The sequence below is a fragment of the Bos mutus genome, chromosome X (genome assembly GCF_027580195.1).
Source record: "Bos mutus isolate GX-2022 chromosome X, NWIPB_WYAK_1.1, whole genome shotgun sequence".
NCBI lineage: Eukaryota > Metazoa > Chordata > Mammalia > Artiodactyla > Bovidae > Bos > Bos mutus.
The window spans coordinates 75,449,420-75,466,764 of record NC_091646.1 but is presented as its reverse complement, the minus strand read 5'-3'; the positions used below and the strand labels follow the sequence as shown (position 1 = coordinate 75,466,764).

General features: G+C 42.0%; 1 protein-coding gene across 11 annotated transcripts in view; it reads right to left on the bottom strand.

Annotated features, from left to right (window-relative positions):
* Nucleotides 1-5,414: 5,414 nt before the first annotated feature.
* The window catches only part of EDA2R (ectodysplasin A2 receptor), a 115,222-nt gene continuing 103,291 nt past the window's right edge, over nucleotides 5,415-17,345 (bottom strand). For 9 of the 11 annotated variants that reach the window (XM_070365528.1, XM_070365522.1, XM_070365529.1 and 6 more), the window contains 5 exons: nucleotides 13,779-13,957; nucleotides 13,127-13,212; nucleotides 10,319-10,483; nucleotides 6,785-7,190; nucleotides 5,415-5,546 (listed from right to left, as the gene is read on the bottom strand). In XM_070365528.1, the coding sequence (XP_070221629.1) occupies nucleotides 6,808-7,190; nucleotides 10,319-10,483; nucleotides 13,127-13,212; nucleotides 13,779-13,957 (813 nt within the window). In that variant the 3' untranslated portion in view covers nucleotides 5,415-5,546; nucleotides 6,785-6,807. The remainder of the gene's footprint in view (nucleotides 5,547-6,784; nucleotides 7,191-10,318; nucleotides 10,484-13,126; nucleotides 13,213-13,778; nucleotides 13,958-17,345) is intronic. The other 2 variants (XM_070365524.1, XM_070365531.1) reach the window with 2 other exon arrangements.

Sequence of the window (17,345 nt, the reverse complement as noted above, 5' to 3'; positions counted from 1 at the left end):
TCTGTCCTGCCATGGTGGTACTGGTTTAGTCGCTGAGTCATGTCTGACTCTTTGTGACCCCATGGACTGCACCCCACCAGGCTCCCCTGTCCATGGGATTTCCCAGGCAAAATACTGGAGTACATTGCCATTTCCTTCTCCAGGGTATCTTCCTGACCCAGGGATCAACCCTGGATCTCCTGAATTTTAGGTGAATTCTTTATGGATTGAGACACCAGGGAAGCCCTTCTGCCACAGTCAAGAGAAATTTCTGCTTTACCTGATCTTCCCTGGGCTCTGTTCTCAGCCATGGAATCCATACTTTGGTCTGGGGATGAGAATGTGGAGCAGGCTGCCTTTCCCAAATATGAATTGCTTTGAGTAAGTTACTATTCCTGTCTTGAACTCAGGTTCCTCATCTTTAAGACAGGTATAATGTATGAAAGAACTTTTTTTACAATCTAAAGCACTAAAGTATTATAATTGACAGATTTTTTTCCAAATATCTGCAATCTATCTGGGAGAGGCTTTTAAAGATGGGATATTTGCCCTCTCCTACCTCGAAATAAAGTTGAAGACTCAAGTCACTGCCAAAACTAAGATCAGAGACTCTTAAATTGAACACAGGAGGGTAGGAAGGACAAGTAGGGTGTACGCTTCTACTGGTTTCAATCTTTCTCCTTTCTCTCTTACCCCCCAGGGGAAAATGAGTAAGATAGACAGATGGAGTCTTGTCTGACCTTACAGCTCTTCTCACTTTTCAATCTCTTGAGAGATAGTGCTGATGGAAAGTCTCTTACCTTTCCACTGGCAGAGAATATACATCAAAGCCAGATATAGGGTGGGAGTAGGGGAGCTGATGGGAGGCAGAGAGAATAGGCCCGGTATTGTGGGCAAGGATATTACCTTAATACGTTCAGGCATAGGGGTCTTATTTGGCCCCTCACCCATTTTCCTCCCCCAGAGTTGTTTTCTGGAACAGATATGCCAGAAAACCTGCTACTACAAACACTTCTAGAAAATGAAAATTTCAAGATACTGGAGAGACCCCTAGCTTTAATAATTATGATATACATCACTGAATAATCTAAGGTCAGTCACCTTTTGTCTCTGAGCCTCAGCTTCATCATATGCAAACTGGGGATGGTAATCCTGGCCTTCAGTTCAGTTCAGTCACTCAGTCACGTCCGACTCTTTGAGACCCCATGAACCGCAGCATACCAGGCTTCCCTGTCCATCACCAGCTCCCGGAGTTTACCCAAACTCATGTTCATTGAGTCAGTGATGCCATCCAATCATCTCATCCTCTGTCATCCCCTTCTCTTCCTGCCCTCAATCTTTCCCATCATCAGGGTCTTTTCAAATGAGTCAACTCTTTGTATCAGGTGGCCAAAGTATTGGAGTCTCAGCTTCAACATCAGTCCTTCTAATGAACACCCAGGACTGATCTCCTTTAGCATGGACTGGTTGGATCTCCTTGCAGTCCAAGGGACCCTCAAGAGTCTTCTCCAACACCACAGTTCAAAAGCATCAATTCTTCTATGCTCAGCTTTCTTTATAGTCCAACTCTTACATCCATACATGACCACTGGAAAAACCAGAGCCTTGACTAGACGGACCTTTGTTGGCAAAGTAATGTCTCTGCTTTTCAATATGCTGTCTAGGTTGCTCATAACTTTCCTTACAAGGAGTAAGCGTCTTTTAATTTCATGGCTGCAATCACCATCTGCAGTGATTTTGGAGCCCCCCAAAATAAAGTCAGCCACTGTTTCCTGGCCTTGGGTTTGTATAAAGATCCAATGAGATGATTGTTCTGAATGCAAACTGCAAAGTTTAGTGCATATACGTAGTAAATTCCAGCATTCGCATCCTAAGATAATTATGTCCAGTCTTGGTTTTTACAAGTTAAATGACCTCCAACATTCTGGATTATGTTGATGTTCAGTCACCAAGTCATATCCAACTCTTCACGACCCCGTGGACTGCAGCACGCCAGGCTTCCTTGTCCCTCATTATCTCCTGGAGTTTGCTCAAGTTCATGTCCATTGCATTAGTGACACCATCCAACCATCTCATCCTCTGTCACCCTCTTTTCCTTCAATCTTTCCAAGCTTCAGGGTCTTTTCTAATGAGTTGGCTATTTGCATCAGCTAGTCAAAGTATTGGAGCATCAGCTTCGGCATCAGTCCTTCCAATGAGTATTCAGGGTTGATCTGCCTTAAGACTGACTGGTTTGATTTCCTTGTAGTACAAGGGATTCTCAAGAGTCTTTTCCAACATCACAGTGCAGAAGCATCAAGTGTTTGGCGCTCAGCTTTCTTTATGGTCCAACTCTCACATCCATACATGACTATGGGAAAAACCATAGCTTTGACTAGATGGCCCTTTGTTGGCAAAGTAATGTCTCTGCTTTTTAATATGCTGTCTAGGTTGGTCATAGCTTTTCTTCCAAGGTGCAAGCATCTTTTAATGTCATGGCTACAGTCATCGTCTGCAAGGATTTGGGAGTCCTAGAAAATAAAGTCTGTCTCTGTTTTCATTGTTTCCCCACCTATTTGCCATGAAGTGATGGGGCCGCGTGCTATGATCTTTGTTTTTTGAATGTTGAGTTTTAAGCTAGCTTTTTCACTCTCCTTTCACCTTCATCAAGAGGCTCTTTAGTTTCTCTTTGTTTTCTGCCATAAGGATGGTGTTAAAGTGCTGCACTCAATATGCCAGTAAATTTGGAAAACCAGGAGTGGACACAGGACTGGGAAAGGTCAGTTTTCATTCCAATTCCAAAGAAAGGCAATGCCAAAGAATGTTCAAACTACTGCACAATTGCACTCATTTCACATGCTAGCAAAGTAATGCTCAAAATTCTCTATGCTGGGCTTCAACAGTATGTGAACCAAGAACTCCCAGATGCTCAAGGTTGATTTAGAAAAGGCAGAAAAACCAGAGATCACATTGCCAACATCTGTTGGATCATAGAAAAAAGCAAGAGAATTCCAGAAAAGCATCTACTTATGCTTCATTGACTACTCCAAAGCCTTTGTGTGAATCATAGGAAACTGTGGGAAATTCTTAAAGAGATGGGAATACTAGACCACATTACTTGCCTCCTAAGAAACTTGTATGCAGGTCAAGAAGCAACAGTTAGAACTGGACATGGAACAATGGACTGGTTCCAAATTGGGAAAAGAGTATGACAAGGTTGTATATTGTCACCCTGCTTATTTAACTTATATGCAGAGTACACCATGAGAAATGCTGGGATGGATGAAGCACAAACTGGAATCAAGATTGCTGGGAAAAAATCAATAACCTCAGATATGCAGGTGACACCACCCTTATGGCAGTTGTTCCATATAAGGTTCTAACTGTTGCTTCTTAACTAGCATATAGGTTTCTTGGAGACAGGTAAAATCTCTCTAAGAGCTTTCCACAGTTTGTTATGCTCCACAGAGTCAAAGGCTTTAGTGTGGCAGATGAAACAGAGGCAGATGTTTTTCTGGAATTCCCTTGCTTTCTCTATAATCCAGTGAATGTTGGCAATTTGGTCTCTGGTTCCTTTGCCTTTTCTAAACCCAGCTTGGACATCTGGACATTCTCAGTTAACGTACTGCTGAAGCCTAGCATGCAGGATTTTGAGCATACCCTTACTAGCATGGGAGATGAGTGCGACTGTCTGGTGGTTTTAACATTCTTTTGTACTGCCCTTCTTGGGAATTTGGATGAGGATTGACCTTTTCCAGTCCTGTGCCCACCACTGGGTTTTCCAAATTTGCTGACGTATTGAGTGCAGCACTGTGATAGCATCATCTTTTAGGAATTTAAATAGCTCTGCCGGAATTCTATCACCTCCACTAGCTTTATTGACAGCAGTGCTTCCTAGGGCCCACTTAACTTCATACTCCATACTTCATACTGGCTCTGGGTGAGTGACCACACCATCGTGGTTATCCAGGTCACTAAGATATATTTTGTATAGCTCTTTTCTGGGTATGCTGGACTATATAGGCTGCTATTAATACCAAGCAAATAAAATAGTTGCTCTATTCATCTGGGCAACTTTTATTTCAAAATCTGACCTATGTGAGGGAGTAGATGTCAGCCTAATTGGCCTATTATGGACATAAGGGAGACTTAAAAACAATACATGGTGGCTACACCTGAGCCTCGATGTTCTAACCTACCCCGTGGCATCAGCCATGAAGGGAGCAGTTTTACTTTATTCTAAGAAGCGTGTGAAACTGGTCGTGAAGGCTTAGCAATTGATTGGTTGTCTCTAAACTAAGAAAGCACCAATGTTTCCTGAGAGGCCCTAGGGCAGGCTTTAATGAAAACCCAAGGTCTTAAGTGTCTCCCCTACAGCTCAGGGACTTCACAGTCACCATAAAGACCAATGCTCTGAGCTCTGAGTTTGGCCCTGGGGATGTAGAGAATCAGCCTTGGGCTTAAGAAAATCAGGCACCATGAAGGGACAAAAGAGGCAAGAAAAGAAGAAAAATAAGATAAAAGGAACTTTAGGAAGTACCATTTTAAAGGTAAAAAAGAAACTGAGTTGGATCCCCACTAAAGAAGGTAAGAAACCTATAGGTGGAAAGGAAAACCCCAGGGGGCAAAGGGATTAGCTCTGCAATTGTCACAGCCTCAGCAGTCTAAGAGATGTGTGGGGAATTGAGGTTTCACGCCTCTCCTAACATGTGTGTAGGTGTGTGTGTGTGTGTGTGTGTGTGTGTGTGTGTGTACTGGGGAGGGGAGCAGTGCAGAGTAGCTGAAGAGGAAAAGTTTGATTTTGTCCCTACAGTGCAAGGCAGATGTATCAACAGGATACTGAGAGGCTCCTCCTTTAGGTTCACCTGACGAAAAAGGCAGGCAGTAAAACTCTACCCCATTCATTGCCTTCTATTCTCCTCCTGTCTATAATCCATTGCCATCTATTCTCCTCCTGTCTATAATCAAGCTAAGCTAGGAACATATCTGGTAGTCCCACGACTGGGTAATTTGGCTTTCTAGGCTAGCTTTCTAGCTAGGATAGGAAAGCAAGAAATGCTGCTGGTCAGTCTTGGGAAAATAATGAAGAATCAATCCTTTGGTAGGATGAGATAGGATGCGCTCTGTCTGTAGAGTACAGGTTGTTGTAGATATCATATCCCATGCCCCTGCTGCTGTTGTGGTTTAAGAACAAGGCAGGAGAGTCCAGAGAGAATGATTGGGCTGCCAGAAGCCCAAGAGACCCAGGAAGGGAGTAGAGCAAGTTAGAAACCAATGGGGCAATCTCATTAGCTGCTTCTTCTCTCCATCCCTCAAAAAATGGTTTATGCCAGTGGTTAGGGTACAATAGCAGAAAAACATCACCTGTTTGAGGTGATGACTTAACAATTCTATCTTACTCTACATTGGTAAGACAATTTCACATGAAACTGGATTCAGTTTTAAATACTCCATACTTTAAAGGAATCAAAGTGGTACTTTCCAGACAGGAGAAGCTCTCTTTAGACTTCTTCAGGGCTATCTCATGACACAGGAAGCAGATGAGGTCTGTGTGGCCCAAGGAGCAGAGCAGGACCCAGGGTTGGTTACTATAGAGAGAAAGAAAGTTTTTCTTTACATTGAGCTCAAATCCATCAGTCATAGCAACAATACACATTGATGAGTATAGCTTCCTGACATTGTAAGTAGGAGCAAGGATGACACCAACACTTTGTGGGGATATTATAAAAGGGACTCAAGCATGGATTGAAGGACTTGGAAGGGAGGTTGGACTATATGACCTTGAAGGTATCTAGACTGACCTTAGTAGCAGTCTTGGCTTTCACCTACATATTGTTTACATTTTCTTAGGTGAGATATAGGGAGGGGTAGTCAATGGGGAACCTGGACACTATCATAGCTTAGGAGAAATATTGAAATGGGTGGTGAAAGTAGTTGGTTAGTTGAAAAACAAGAGTCCACTCTCATGCTTCATATTGTCCCCTGTTACTTCCTTAAGCTTTTGAGAAAGTAACACTGGCCATGGAATAGTCACATTGATTGAATTGGACAAGCTCTGGATTGGAGCTTCAATACCTGGGCTCTAGCTCAGTTCTGCCACTGAAATGCTCTGTGACTTTGAGCAAATCATTTCTCCTCTCTGTGTTTCAGGTCTTGCCTCTATAAAATGAGGCTAACAAACCTTGAACTGCTTACCACAAAGGGATGTTATGAAGACCAGGTAACTGTAGTGTATATGTAGGGATATATAAATTGTGACTGGGAGCAAGGATGGGAAAGAAAAACTAACATGGTTTAAATACCTCTAATGAATTAGACACTGTAAAAGGCAATTGCACATGCCATTTCTCACTCACCTCTCACACTATAAGGTGAATAGTATTTCTTATTTTCACAGATTAAGGACCTGAGACTCAGAGAGGTGAAGGAATTTATACAAGGTTCACACAGCTATTAAGGAATAGAGGTAGATTTGAAATATAGGACTGCCAGATACCGAGGTTTTTGTATTTTCCCACTGTACCTTGCTGCTTGAACACATGATGGGAGATAACTGAATATAACTATTAGACAGTGGGGCCCCAAGAAAGCTTGCAAAAGGCCAGGATATAGAAATTGTTATTATGTCAACGTGGCCAGTTCCTTGAAAACTGTAGGCCCAGATCTGTGATGTATGACTGACTGGCTCAAAATAATTAGCATTACCATTGTTGTCCCTCCATCCACCAGTGTTCCTAGCTTGCTGTTCCTCTACCCCTAGCCCTACTGAACTCCAGGGGATAATTCCTCTGGGGATGGTCCCCAGTTTCTGGCCTTTCTGTCTTACCTTTCCAGCTCACCTCAGTAGAGTTAAGGGCTGAGGACTTCAAAGAGCACAGTGAGCTCTGGCCTGTCTCCAGAGCTTTCAGCTGCATTTCCTGCTAAGGTCTCAGCTCCAGTATAGGAAGCAGAACTGGAAAACTTTCGCAGATCCAGCTCTGTGCATTCAATGGGAGTGTGGACCCAGTGGGAATGGCTCTCTGAGGCACAGGAGGCCAAGGTAAAAGATTCTTGTATGGGGAAGCCATGAGTTGAGCTGCCGTTGTCATCTAGGATGGAATTAAGTGGCTGGGTCTCAAATATGCTTTCACTCAGTGGGGACTCAGGGCTGGTCTTCTGGCCAGGTGGTATGGGGAAGAGAGATCCTTCCTCTGCTGTCTCGCCAGCCTCATACTGCAGTGAACCTCCTGCAACTTGAAACAGAAAGCCACTGGGTCAGAGGAAGCCAAAAGTAGGGGCTCCTCTCAGTGGAGCAGCTGGTCCTGAGCACAAAATTGGGAAATATCTGGGAACTAGTGCACTCCTCCCCATCCCTGGGAATCAGAGCACATAGCACCAGGCTAAGATGATACAGTTGAGAAACACATTTACGTTGGGGTTTCAGACTGAGGCTACCTGGTGGTGGATCAGAGAAAAAGGAATTTCCCCAGAGAAAGGGAATCCTTTGTGGGAAACAGGAGTCTAACAATCTCCACTATAGATTTGAATATGAGCTTTATTTCCTGGTGCTATTCCTGTGTATATGTTGTGTTATATGGCAAAAGGCAATTTTCAGGTGGAATTAAGATTATGGACCTTAAACTAGGTAGATTATCCTGGATTTCCCAAGTGGGCCCACTGTAATCACACATGTCCTTATAAAGGGAATATGGAGTAAGAAGAGTCAGAGAGAGTATCAAATATGTGAAATGAAAAGGACTTGACCACCATTGGTAGTTTTGAAAATGGGAAGGGGTCATAAGCCAAAAAGCAGGTGGTATACAGAAACCGGGACTGGCCCTCAGGAAGGAAATGGGACCTCAGCCCTATAACTGCAAGGAACTGAATTTTTCTATCTTTCTGAATGATTCAGGAAGTAGATTATCTTCTGAAGCCTCCAGAAAGGGATATAGCCTTGGCAACACCTTGATTTCAGCCTCATTAGACTCTAAGTGGAGATCCAGCCAAGCTTACAAAGCTTCTGATCTATGGAAATGGTAAGATAATAAATGAGTGTTATTTTAAGCTATTAACTTTGCAATACTTTGGCTACCTCATGCGAAGAGTTGACTCATTGGAAAAGACCCTGATGCTGGGAGGGATTGGGGGCAGGAGCAGAAGGGGACGACAAAGGATGAGATGGCTGGATGGCATCACTGACTCAATGCACATGAGTTTGGGTGAACTCGGGAATTGGTGATGGACAGGGAGGCCTGGCGTGTTGCAATTCATGGGGTTGCAAAGAGACGGACATGACTGAGCGATTGAACTGAACTGAATTTACTACAGAAGTGATTGAAAATTAATATTCCTTTCATGCATAAATCTGATTCAACATCAGGTTACAAACTAAGAGCCTATGGGATGTATGATTGTTTGACCCCTGCATTGTGCCTTTGGTTGCTTTTAATTACAACTCATTGCTAGAACTTAACACTATTTCATACAAAAATTTAGATTCTTGGCTTCTCTTGAAAATTCAGAAGGTTTTGAAACATTGAATATTCCTACATGGTCATAAACAGCTAAAGCTGGGTAGTAGATTCCCTTTAGACAGGGGATGAACTATTCAGTTTGTCACAATTCTTACTCCTCTCTGTTGTACCTTATGTTGGATCCAATTCACATATTAATCTCATCTATACAAGCCCAGTATGCATAAAAGTCAGTGACTTCTGATAAACACCTTCCCCAAATGAGAAAATGTCTTACCCTATTTCCCCTATGGAGAACATGATACCTGCCCTTGTATCCTCAGAGAAGAGTACTGCATTATTATTTTGAAGACAGAGGAGGCGCCAAGAAAGGTTACTTATTTCCCCTCTCCTAAGGCAGGGGGAGGGAAACAGGCAGCTCTCAAATATTGCTTCATCTTCTTCCTTCTGGGCTCTGGAGCCAACATGTTTCATTGCCCATGCCCAGGGATTGGTCAACTGCTCTTATTTGAGAAACTGGCCTCCAAAGTCAGAGACAAGATGGTTCAGCCTGAGCCACAATGTTCCGGGAGACATCAGAGAGTAGAGGTGAGAGAAGCAGAGTTTTAGAAGGATCATAAAGGGATAATAAGGAAATGGCAACCCACTCCAGTATTCTTTCTTGGAGAATCCCATGGACAGAGGAATCTGGCAGGCTACAGTCCATGGGGTCACAAGAGTCAGACACGACTTAGCGACTAAACCACTAAGGGATAATAGTGTTCCCCTTGTGCCCCGCATCCCTGGAAATTCTAGATTTATCTCCACTTAAGTGGTAGAGTCAAACATATCTGCTAGTCCTTTTGAAAATCATATAGCAGGCCCTATATCTGAACCTGTAAAAGGCAGATCTATATAAGCAGTATCTTTATACAGAGAGGTTGAAAAAAGTTGTGTTGCTTTGGATCCAATATCCAGTAGACTGATGAGGAATCCTAAGCATCTGTGTATCTATTAGAATGTATCTTCCCTTTACTAAGTCAACTCCATTTACCAGCCTGGGTTCCTATTTTGGTGTTTCTGTTTAGCTCTCAGCTCCCTTGAGGGCACTGAAGGTACACCAAGACTCAGTACTTGTGATTAAAAATTTAACCCCTTGTTTGATTTTGGCCTGCCACCATCCCACCTCCCCCATATTTGCCCTCAGTGACCTGGACTTTCTGCCCCACATTCTCGGCTAATGGCTGGACTTGTGCTGAAAACAGATCATGATGTTATTCCTGACTTTAAATCTCCTATGGGCTGGGCCAGACCTCTTTGGGTATCATTACGCTCTGAGAAAAAAATCTCTAATTTTGTGAATTCCTCTGGACATTGGACTCTGTTACTCACATCTGGTATATCACTATACTGATAACCATTGCCTGAGACCTCACTCACTTTAATTATAGTCACGTCTCATTCCAGCCAGCCTTCCTCCCTTCCTGACATGCTCCAGAATCTATACCTATTTGTAGAAATGACTAGCTAGAAAAGAACTTAGAAATTAACTCTATCATTTTAAAGGTTAAGGAGAAAGATTTAAATATTAAGGAGAAAGAAGCTAGATGACTTATCTGAAATTACACAGTGATTTAGAGGTAGATTTAGAACCTAGGTCTCCAGATGCCTTTCTTAAGGGTTTTCCCATAATGTTGTAGTCCTTTATGAACTCCCATACCTTAATGAACCAGGTCCCATAAACTCACAGGGTCACCCTCAATTATCTCTGAAGTCTTGTGCCCATTGCTACCCCCAGATAGTCTACCTCTGAGGCTTTTCATCACTGTAGGGAAAGTCCATTAACTCTCAATCCCATAAAGTTCCTCTATCCAGCTAGTCAGAAACTTGTTCCTGATTCATGTAATATGTGAAGCAGCTACCCTTACCACGCTGGCAATGTCTGTTGAAGAACTGCTTGCAGTAGAGGAAGAAGAGCCCCAGGAAGGCCAGGGTAAACACGACGAGCAGACTGCTCACCAGTGCAACAAGTGTGGCCTCCTGAGGGGATACTGTGGGTACATCTGCCTTCACTAAGCTCAGCTGGAAGGCACCTGTGAGACAAGAAAGTGGGGGAGGTCAGTCACTATAGGCAGTCAGTAGTGATCCTGACACTGGGTCTGGACTTCCTCAGGCCAGCACCCTCTCCCTAGGGTATTCTTCAATTAGGGCTGCTAAATTGGTTCTACTCCCTTGTAGAGCAAGGAAAAGTGTACAGAACAAAGTGAGGAATTCAAATATATTGCTGATATGGTATAAATTAGTATAGCTACTTGAAGATTCACATATCTTGTGGTCTTTCCATGTCACATCTAGTTATATAACCTAGAAAAATAGAAACAAACTAAAATGTTCATCAGGGCACAGGATAAATAAATCATGATATAATTCTATAATGTAATATTATACAGCGTTTGAAATAAAAGACCTATATGGTTCAATATAAATAAACCAGAGGGGAAAAGTAAACTGGAGAGTATATAGTTTGATATCATTTATGCAAAATATTACAAAATTTAAAAATAGCATATATTGGCTATCAATATATATATGCATTTGCATGTATCAAAATATGGTTGGAGAGTATGGCAGTCATAATGCTCACCAGTTATCCACATGCTTCTCTACACATCCCAAATACCCTTGTAGTAAGGCCATCAGAGTAATTCTGGCCAATGAACTGTGAGTGGGAGTAATATATGTTACCTTCAGACTGAAATAGTTAACAGCTAATATGTCTGTCTCCTCTATCTCTTACCCTGTCCCACCAATGTGGAAGTCACATAATTTGATGGTATAGTCACAAGATGGGAGAAGACCTTTGCATAGCAAAAAGCAAACTTTTATTATATTAAACCACTGAGATTTGGGAGTTTGTTACTGTAGTATATCCTACCAACAAGATACACACAATTTTATGTTACTGGTTGCCTCTGGGGAGGTAAAGAAAGACTGAAACTCAGAAAGGACAGAAAAATGAGCTCTGTTTAACCTGTGGAATCTTCGTTTTAAAAAATATCTGAAGCAAATATGTACGATTTTGAGATTTATCACAATAAACTGTGGAAAATTCTGAAAGAGATGGGGATACCAGACCACCTGACCTGTCTCTTGAGAAACCTGTATGCAGGTTAGGAAGCAACAGTTAGAACTGGACATGGAGCAACAGACTGGTTCCAAATAGGAAAAGGAGTACATCAAGGCTGTATATTGTCACCCTGCCTATTTAACTCATATGCAGAGTAAATCATGAGAAACGCTGGGCTGGAGGAAGCACAAGCTGGAATCAAGATTGCTGGGAGAAATATCAATAAACTCAGATATGCAGATGACACCACCCTTTTGGCAGAAAGTGAAGAAGAACTAAAAAGCCTCTTGATGAAAGTGAAAGAGGAAAGTGAAAATGTTGGTTTAAAGCTCAACAATCAGAAAACTAAGACCATGGCATCCAGTCTCATCACTTCATGGCAAATAGATGGGGAAACAGTGGAAACGGTGGCTACTTTATTTTTGGGGGCTCCAAAATCACAGCAGATGGTGATTGCAGCCATGAAATTAAAAGACACTTGCTCCTTGGAAGGAAAATTATGACCAACCTAGGCAGCATATTAAAAAGCAGAGACATTACTTTGCCAACAAAGTAATGCCAACAAAGCCGTCTAGTCAAGGCTATGGTTTTTCCAGTAATCATGTATGGATGTGAGAGTTGGACTATAAAGAAAGCTGAGCACCGAAGAATTGATGCTTTTGAACTGTGGTGTTGGAAAAGACTCTTGAGAGTCCCTTGGGCTGCAAGGAGATCCAACCAGTCCATCCTAAAGGAGATCAGTCCTGGATGTTCATTGGAAGGACTGATGTTGAAGCTGAAACTCCAATACTTTGGCCACCTGAGGCGAAGAGCTCACTCATTGGAAAAGGCCCTGATGCTGGGGAAGATTGAGGGCAGGAGAAGAAGGGGACGACAGAGGATGAGATGGTTGGATGGCATCACCAACTCAATGGACATGGGTTTGGGTGGACTCCAGGAGTTGGTGATGGACAGGGAGGCCTGGCATGCTGCAGTTCATGGGGTCTCAAAGAGTCGGACACGACTGAGTGACTGAACTGAACTGAACTAAACTGAACTGATACTGTATAACTGAACATTTTTATTTTTTTAATATTTTTCTGCATTTAAAATATTTTTACATGTTTGAAATACTTTATGCTTTAAAAAGATATCACTCAAAAAATGTGTGTTGACATATAGACAGTAGATAGACAAAAATGATGGACATATAAATGGATAGTGATATGGCTAAAGACTAGATCCTAGTATTTCAGTCTGTTACCATTTCTAACAATTAGGGACTTCTATAAACTTCAAATAAATAATGCACAAGTGTACAAATGTTATAATTTATAAAGTGCTTCTAACCTATTATTTCATTAGAAATAGCATCCCACAAGGTATAAAGAACAATTTTCATGACTTACATTTTTTTGAGATAAGGGAAATGAAGTTCAATGAGTTCCAATGATTTTTAGAAGGTTACACAGAAAATATATTGTGAAACTATTATTCAAATGTAACAGATTCTCTTGCCAATTTACCCTATAGGAAGGAGGAGGAGGGGATAGGGGAATACTTTTCTACCCCATTGTGCTGTCATCCAATGGATTGGGGAAGAAAGGAGAGAAGAGAACTGGATACACACACTGAACTTCAGAGGTGGGTGTCTGTTTTGTGCACGGGATACATTCTTGATCTTGTAGGCCTCCAATACGTGTCTTTTGGTAGAATCTGTGGTCAGAACAAAAAGAAATGGCAAGGTGATCAAACAAGTAATGTACTTGGATTGGTGTGTCTTGAACCATAGGGCGCTTCTAAGAGTCTCGCCCTCTAGGAAGCCATCTCTCATTCTGACTCCTCTTGAGTTCTCTGCCTCTGTGTCTGTTTCTGACTTAGAATTCCAGACTCCTCACCTCTTCCCCCATTCACCAGACCCTATAGCCAAAGAGGAACTGGTCTCACAAGAGAAGGAAACACTGCTTTGATACCAACTGCTTCCTAATCTCTTTTAGATCTACAATGAGATTTACCTTGAAACTTGGGTCTGAGCAAAGTATGCCAGCATGATAAAAAAAAAAAAAAAAAAAAGCTGTTTACAACTCATCTATAACTGACTGTGTGCTAGGCACTTTATAGGAGGATCTTGAGAAGATACTGTTTTGCCCTTATGGGAGCTTAACCTCATCATTATATGGACAGTTAGAATACTTCAACTATGCTCTGAGAGGTAAGGTTCAGTGAGATCTCCAAGGGCTAGAGAAGGACCAGAAGAGTTTGCCCTCATACAGAAGTCTCACCTGGGCAGACAGTTCCCACAGATGGCATTAGAGGTAGCTGTACAATTGGCCTGCTGGATACGATTGATGACAGCACAGGTGATGCAAGTCTGACATCTATGGTGTCCCCAGCTGCTTTTGTATCTGCGGGGAGGGCAGGCTGTGCAGTATGCATCTCCACCCTCTCCATAACCACAATCCTGTAGAGAAATGTAAGTTACTAACATTACAGAAATTTTGAGATAGGATTAGCTATGGGACTAGTGGACACTGCATAGAGCAACATTTTACAAACTGCAGGTTGCAACCCACTACTGAATCATGACATCAATTTAAAAGGTTTCAACCAGTTATTATTGAAAGCTGAAATAAGATAAAATAACATAATGACACTAAATATCAGAGTGAAGAGCATGTACTAAAGCTAGGTATTTATATCAATTATCATAAGCTAGGTCAGTTCAGTACAGTTCACTTGCTCAGTCATGTCCTACTCTTTGCGACCCCGTGGACTGCAGCACGCCAGGTCTCCCTGTCCATCATCAACTCCCTGAGTTTACTCAAACTCATGTCCATTGAGTCGGTGGTGCCGTCCAACCATCTCATCCTCTGTAGTCCCCTTCTCCTCCCGCCTTCAATCTTGCCCAGCATCAGGGTCTTTTCCAATTAGTCAGCTCTTCGCATCAGGTGGCCAATGTATTGGAGTTTCAGCTTCAGCATCAGTTGTTCCGATGACTATTCAGGACTGACTTCATTTAGGATGGATTGGAACTCTTTGCAGTCCAAGGGACTCTCAAGAGTCTTCTCCAACACCACAGTTCAAAAGCATCAATTCTGTGTTCAGCTTTCTTTATAGTCCAACTCTCACATCTATACATGACTACTGGAAAAAGCATAGCTTTGAATAGACGGACCTTTGTTGGCAAAGTAATGTCTGCTTTTTAATATGCTATCTAGGTTGGTCATAACTTTTCTTCCAAGGAGCAAGCTTCTTTTAATTTCATGGCTGCAATCACCATCTGCAGTGATTTTGCAGCCCCAAAAGATAAAGTCTGTCACTGTTACCACTGTTTCCCCATCTATTTGCCATTAAGTGATGGAACCAGATGCCATGATCTTGGTTTTCTGAATGTTGAGCTGTAAGCCAACTTTTTCACTCTCCTCTTTCACTTTCATCAAGAGGGTCTTTAGCTTTTCACTTTCTGCCATAAGGGTGGTATCATTTGCATATCAGAGGTTATTGATATTTATCCCAGCAATCTTGATTCCAGCTTGTGTTTCATCCAGCCCAGCATTTCTAATGATGTACTTTGCAAATCAGTTAAAAAAGCAGGGTGACAATATACAGCCTTGACGTACTCCTTTTCTTATTTGGAACCAGTCTTTTGCTCCATGTCCAGTTCTAACTGTTGCTTCCTGACCTGAATACAGATTTCTCAAGAGACAGGTCAGGCGGTCTGGTCTATTTAAGAATTTTCCACATTTTGTTGTGATCACACAGTCAAAGCTTTGGCATAGTCAATAAAGCAATAATAGATGTTTTTCTGGAACTTGCTTGCTTTTTCAATGACCCAACGGATGTTGGCAATTTGATCTCTGGTTCCTCTGTTTTTTCTAAAACCAGCTTGAACATCTGGAATTTCATGGTTCACGTACTGTTGAAGCATAGCTTGGAGAATTTTGAGCATTAATTTACTAGCATGTGAGATGAGTGCAATTGTGTGGTAGTTTGAGCATTCTTTGGCATTGCCTTTCTTTGGGATTGGAATGAAAATTGACCTTTTTCAGTCCCGTGGCCACTGCTGAGTTTTCCAGATTTGCTGGCATATTGCGTGCAGCAGTTTCACAGCATCATCTTTAGGATTTTAAATAGCTCAACTGAATTCCATCACCATCACTAGTTTTGTTTGTAGTGATGCTTCCTAAGACCCACTTGACTTCGCAGTCCAGGATGTCTGGCTCCAGGTGAGTGATCATACTATTGTGATTATCTGGGTTGTGAAGATCTTTTTGTGTAGTTCTTCCATGTATCCTTGCCACCTCTTCTTAATATCTTCTGCTTCTGTTAGATCTATACCATTTCTGTCCTTTATTGTGCCATCTTTGCATAAAATGTTCCCTTGGTATCTCTCATTTTGTTGAAGAGATTTCTAGTCTTTCCCATTCTATTGTTTTCCTCTATTTATTTGCATTGATCACTGAGGAAGGCTTTCTTATCTCTCCTAGCTATTTCTTGGATCTCTGAATTCAAATGGTTGTATCTTTCCTTTTCTCCTTTGCCTTTCACTTCTCTTCTTTTCACAGCTACTGGTAAGGCCTCCTCAGAAAACCATTTTACCTTTTTACATTTCTTTTTTTGGTGATGGTCTTCATCCCTGACTCCTGTACAATGTCATGAACCTCTGTCCATAGTTCTTCAGGCACTCTGTCTATCAGATCTAATCCCGTCAATCTAGTTCTCACTTCCACTGTATAATTATACGGGCTTTCTTTAGGTCATACCTGAATGGTTTAGTGGTTTTCCCTAGTTTCTTCAATTTAAGTCTGAATTTGGCAATAAGGAGTTCATGATCTGAGCCACTGTCACCTCCTTTGCTGACTGTATAGAGCTTCTCCATCTTTGGCTACAAAGAATATAATCAATCTGATTTCGGTATTGACCATCTGGTGATGTCCATTTGTAGAGTCTTCCCTTTGGGGTAGGTAATGCTATGACAGACAGGCAAACTCCAAACTTCTATGTCTCAAAAGAACAAAAAGTTATTTATTTCTCACACTATTTGGCTACCAGAGATTTCCTAGGGACTCTGCCTTGACTACATAGGATGACAGAGGCTTCATTTTTATGCTGCTATCATTGGAGCATCAGAGAAAAGAAAATATTGTGAGCTTATCAAAGACACTTACTCCTTGGAAGGAAAGTTATGATCAGCCTAGATAGCATATTCAAAAGCAGAGACATTACTTTGCCAGCAAAGGTTCGTCTAGTCAAGGCTATGGTTTTTCCTGTGGTCATGTATGGATGTGAAAGTTGGACTGTGAAGAAGGCTGAACACCAAAGAATTGATGCCTTTGAACTGTGGTGTTGAAGAAGACTCTTGAGAGTCCCTTGGACTGCAAGGAGATCCAACCAGTCCATTCTGAAGGAGATCAGCCCTGGGATTTCTTTGGAAGGAATGATGCTAAAGCTGAAACTCCAGTCCTTTGGCCACCTCATGCGAAGAGTTGACTCATTGGAAAAGACTCTGATGCTGGGAGGGATTGGGGGCAAGAAGAGAAGGGGACAACAGAGTATGAGATGGCTGGATGGCATCACTGACTCGATGGACGTGAGTCTGAGTGAACTCCAGGAGTTGGTGATGCACAGGGAGGCCTGGCGTGCTGCGATTCATGGGTTGCAAAGAGTCGGACACAACTGAGCGACTGATCTGATCTGATCTGATCATTAGTAACTACAAAGCAAAATAAAACACAGTTCTATAATGTGCCAGAGGAGGGGAGCTGGAAATATTTGACAATGAAGTCTAATCACTACCTATTCTCAGTATTATTTTATAGAACTTTTACAGATAAAATATGTAAGCATAT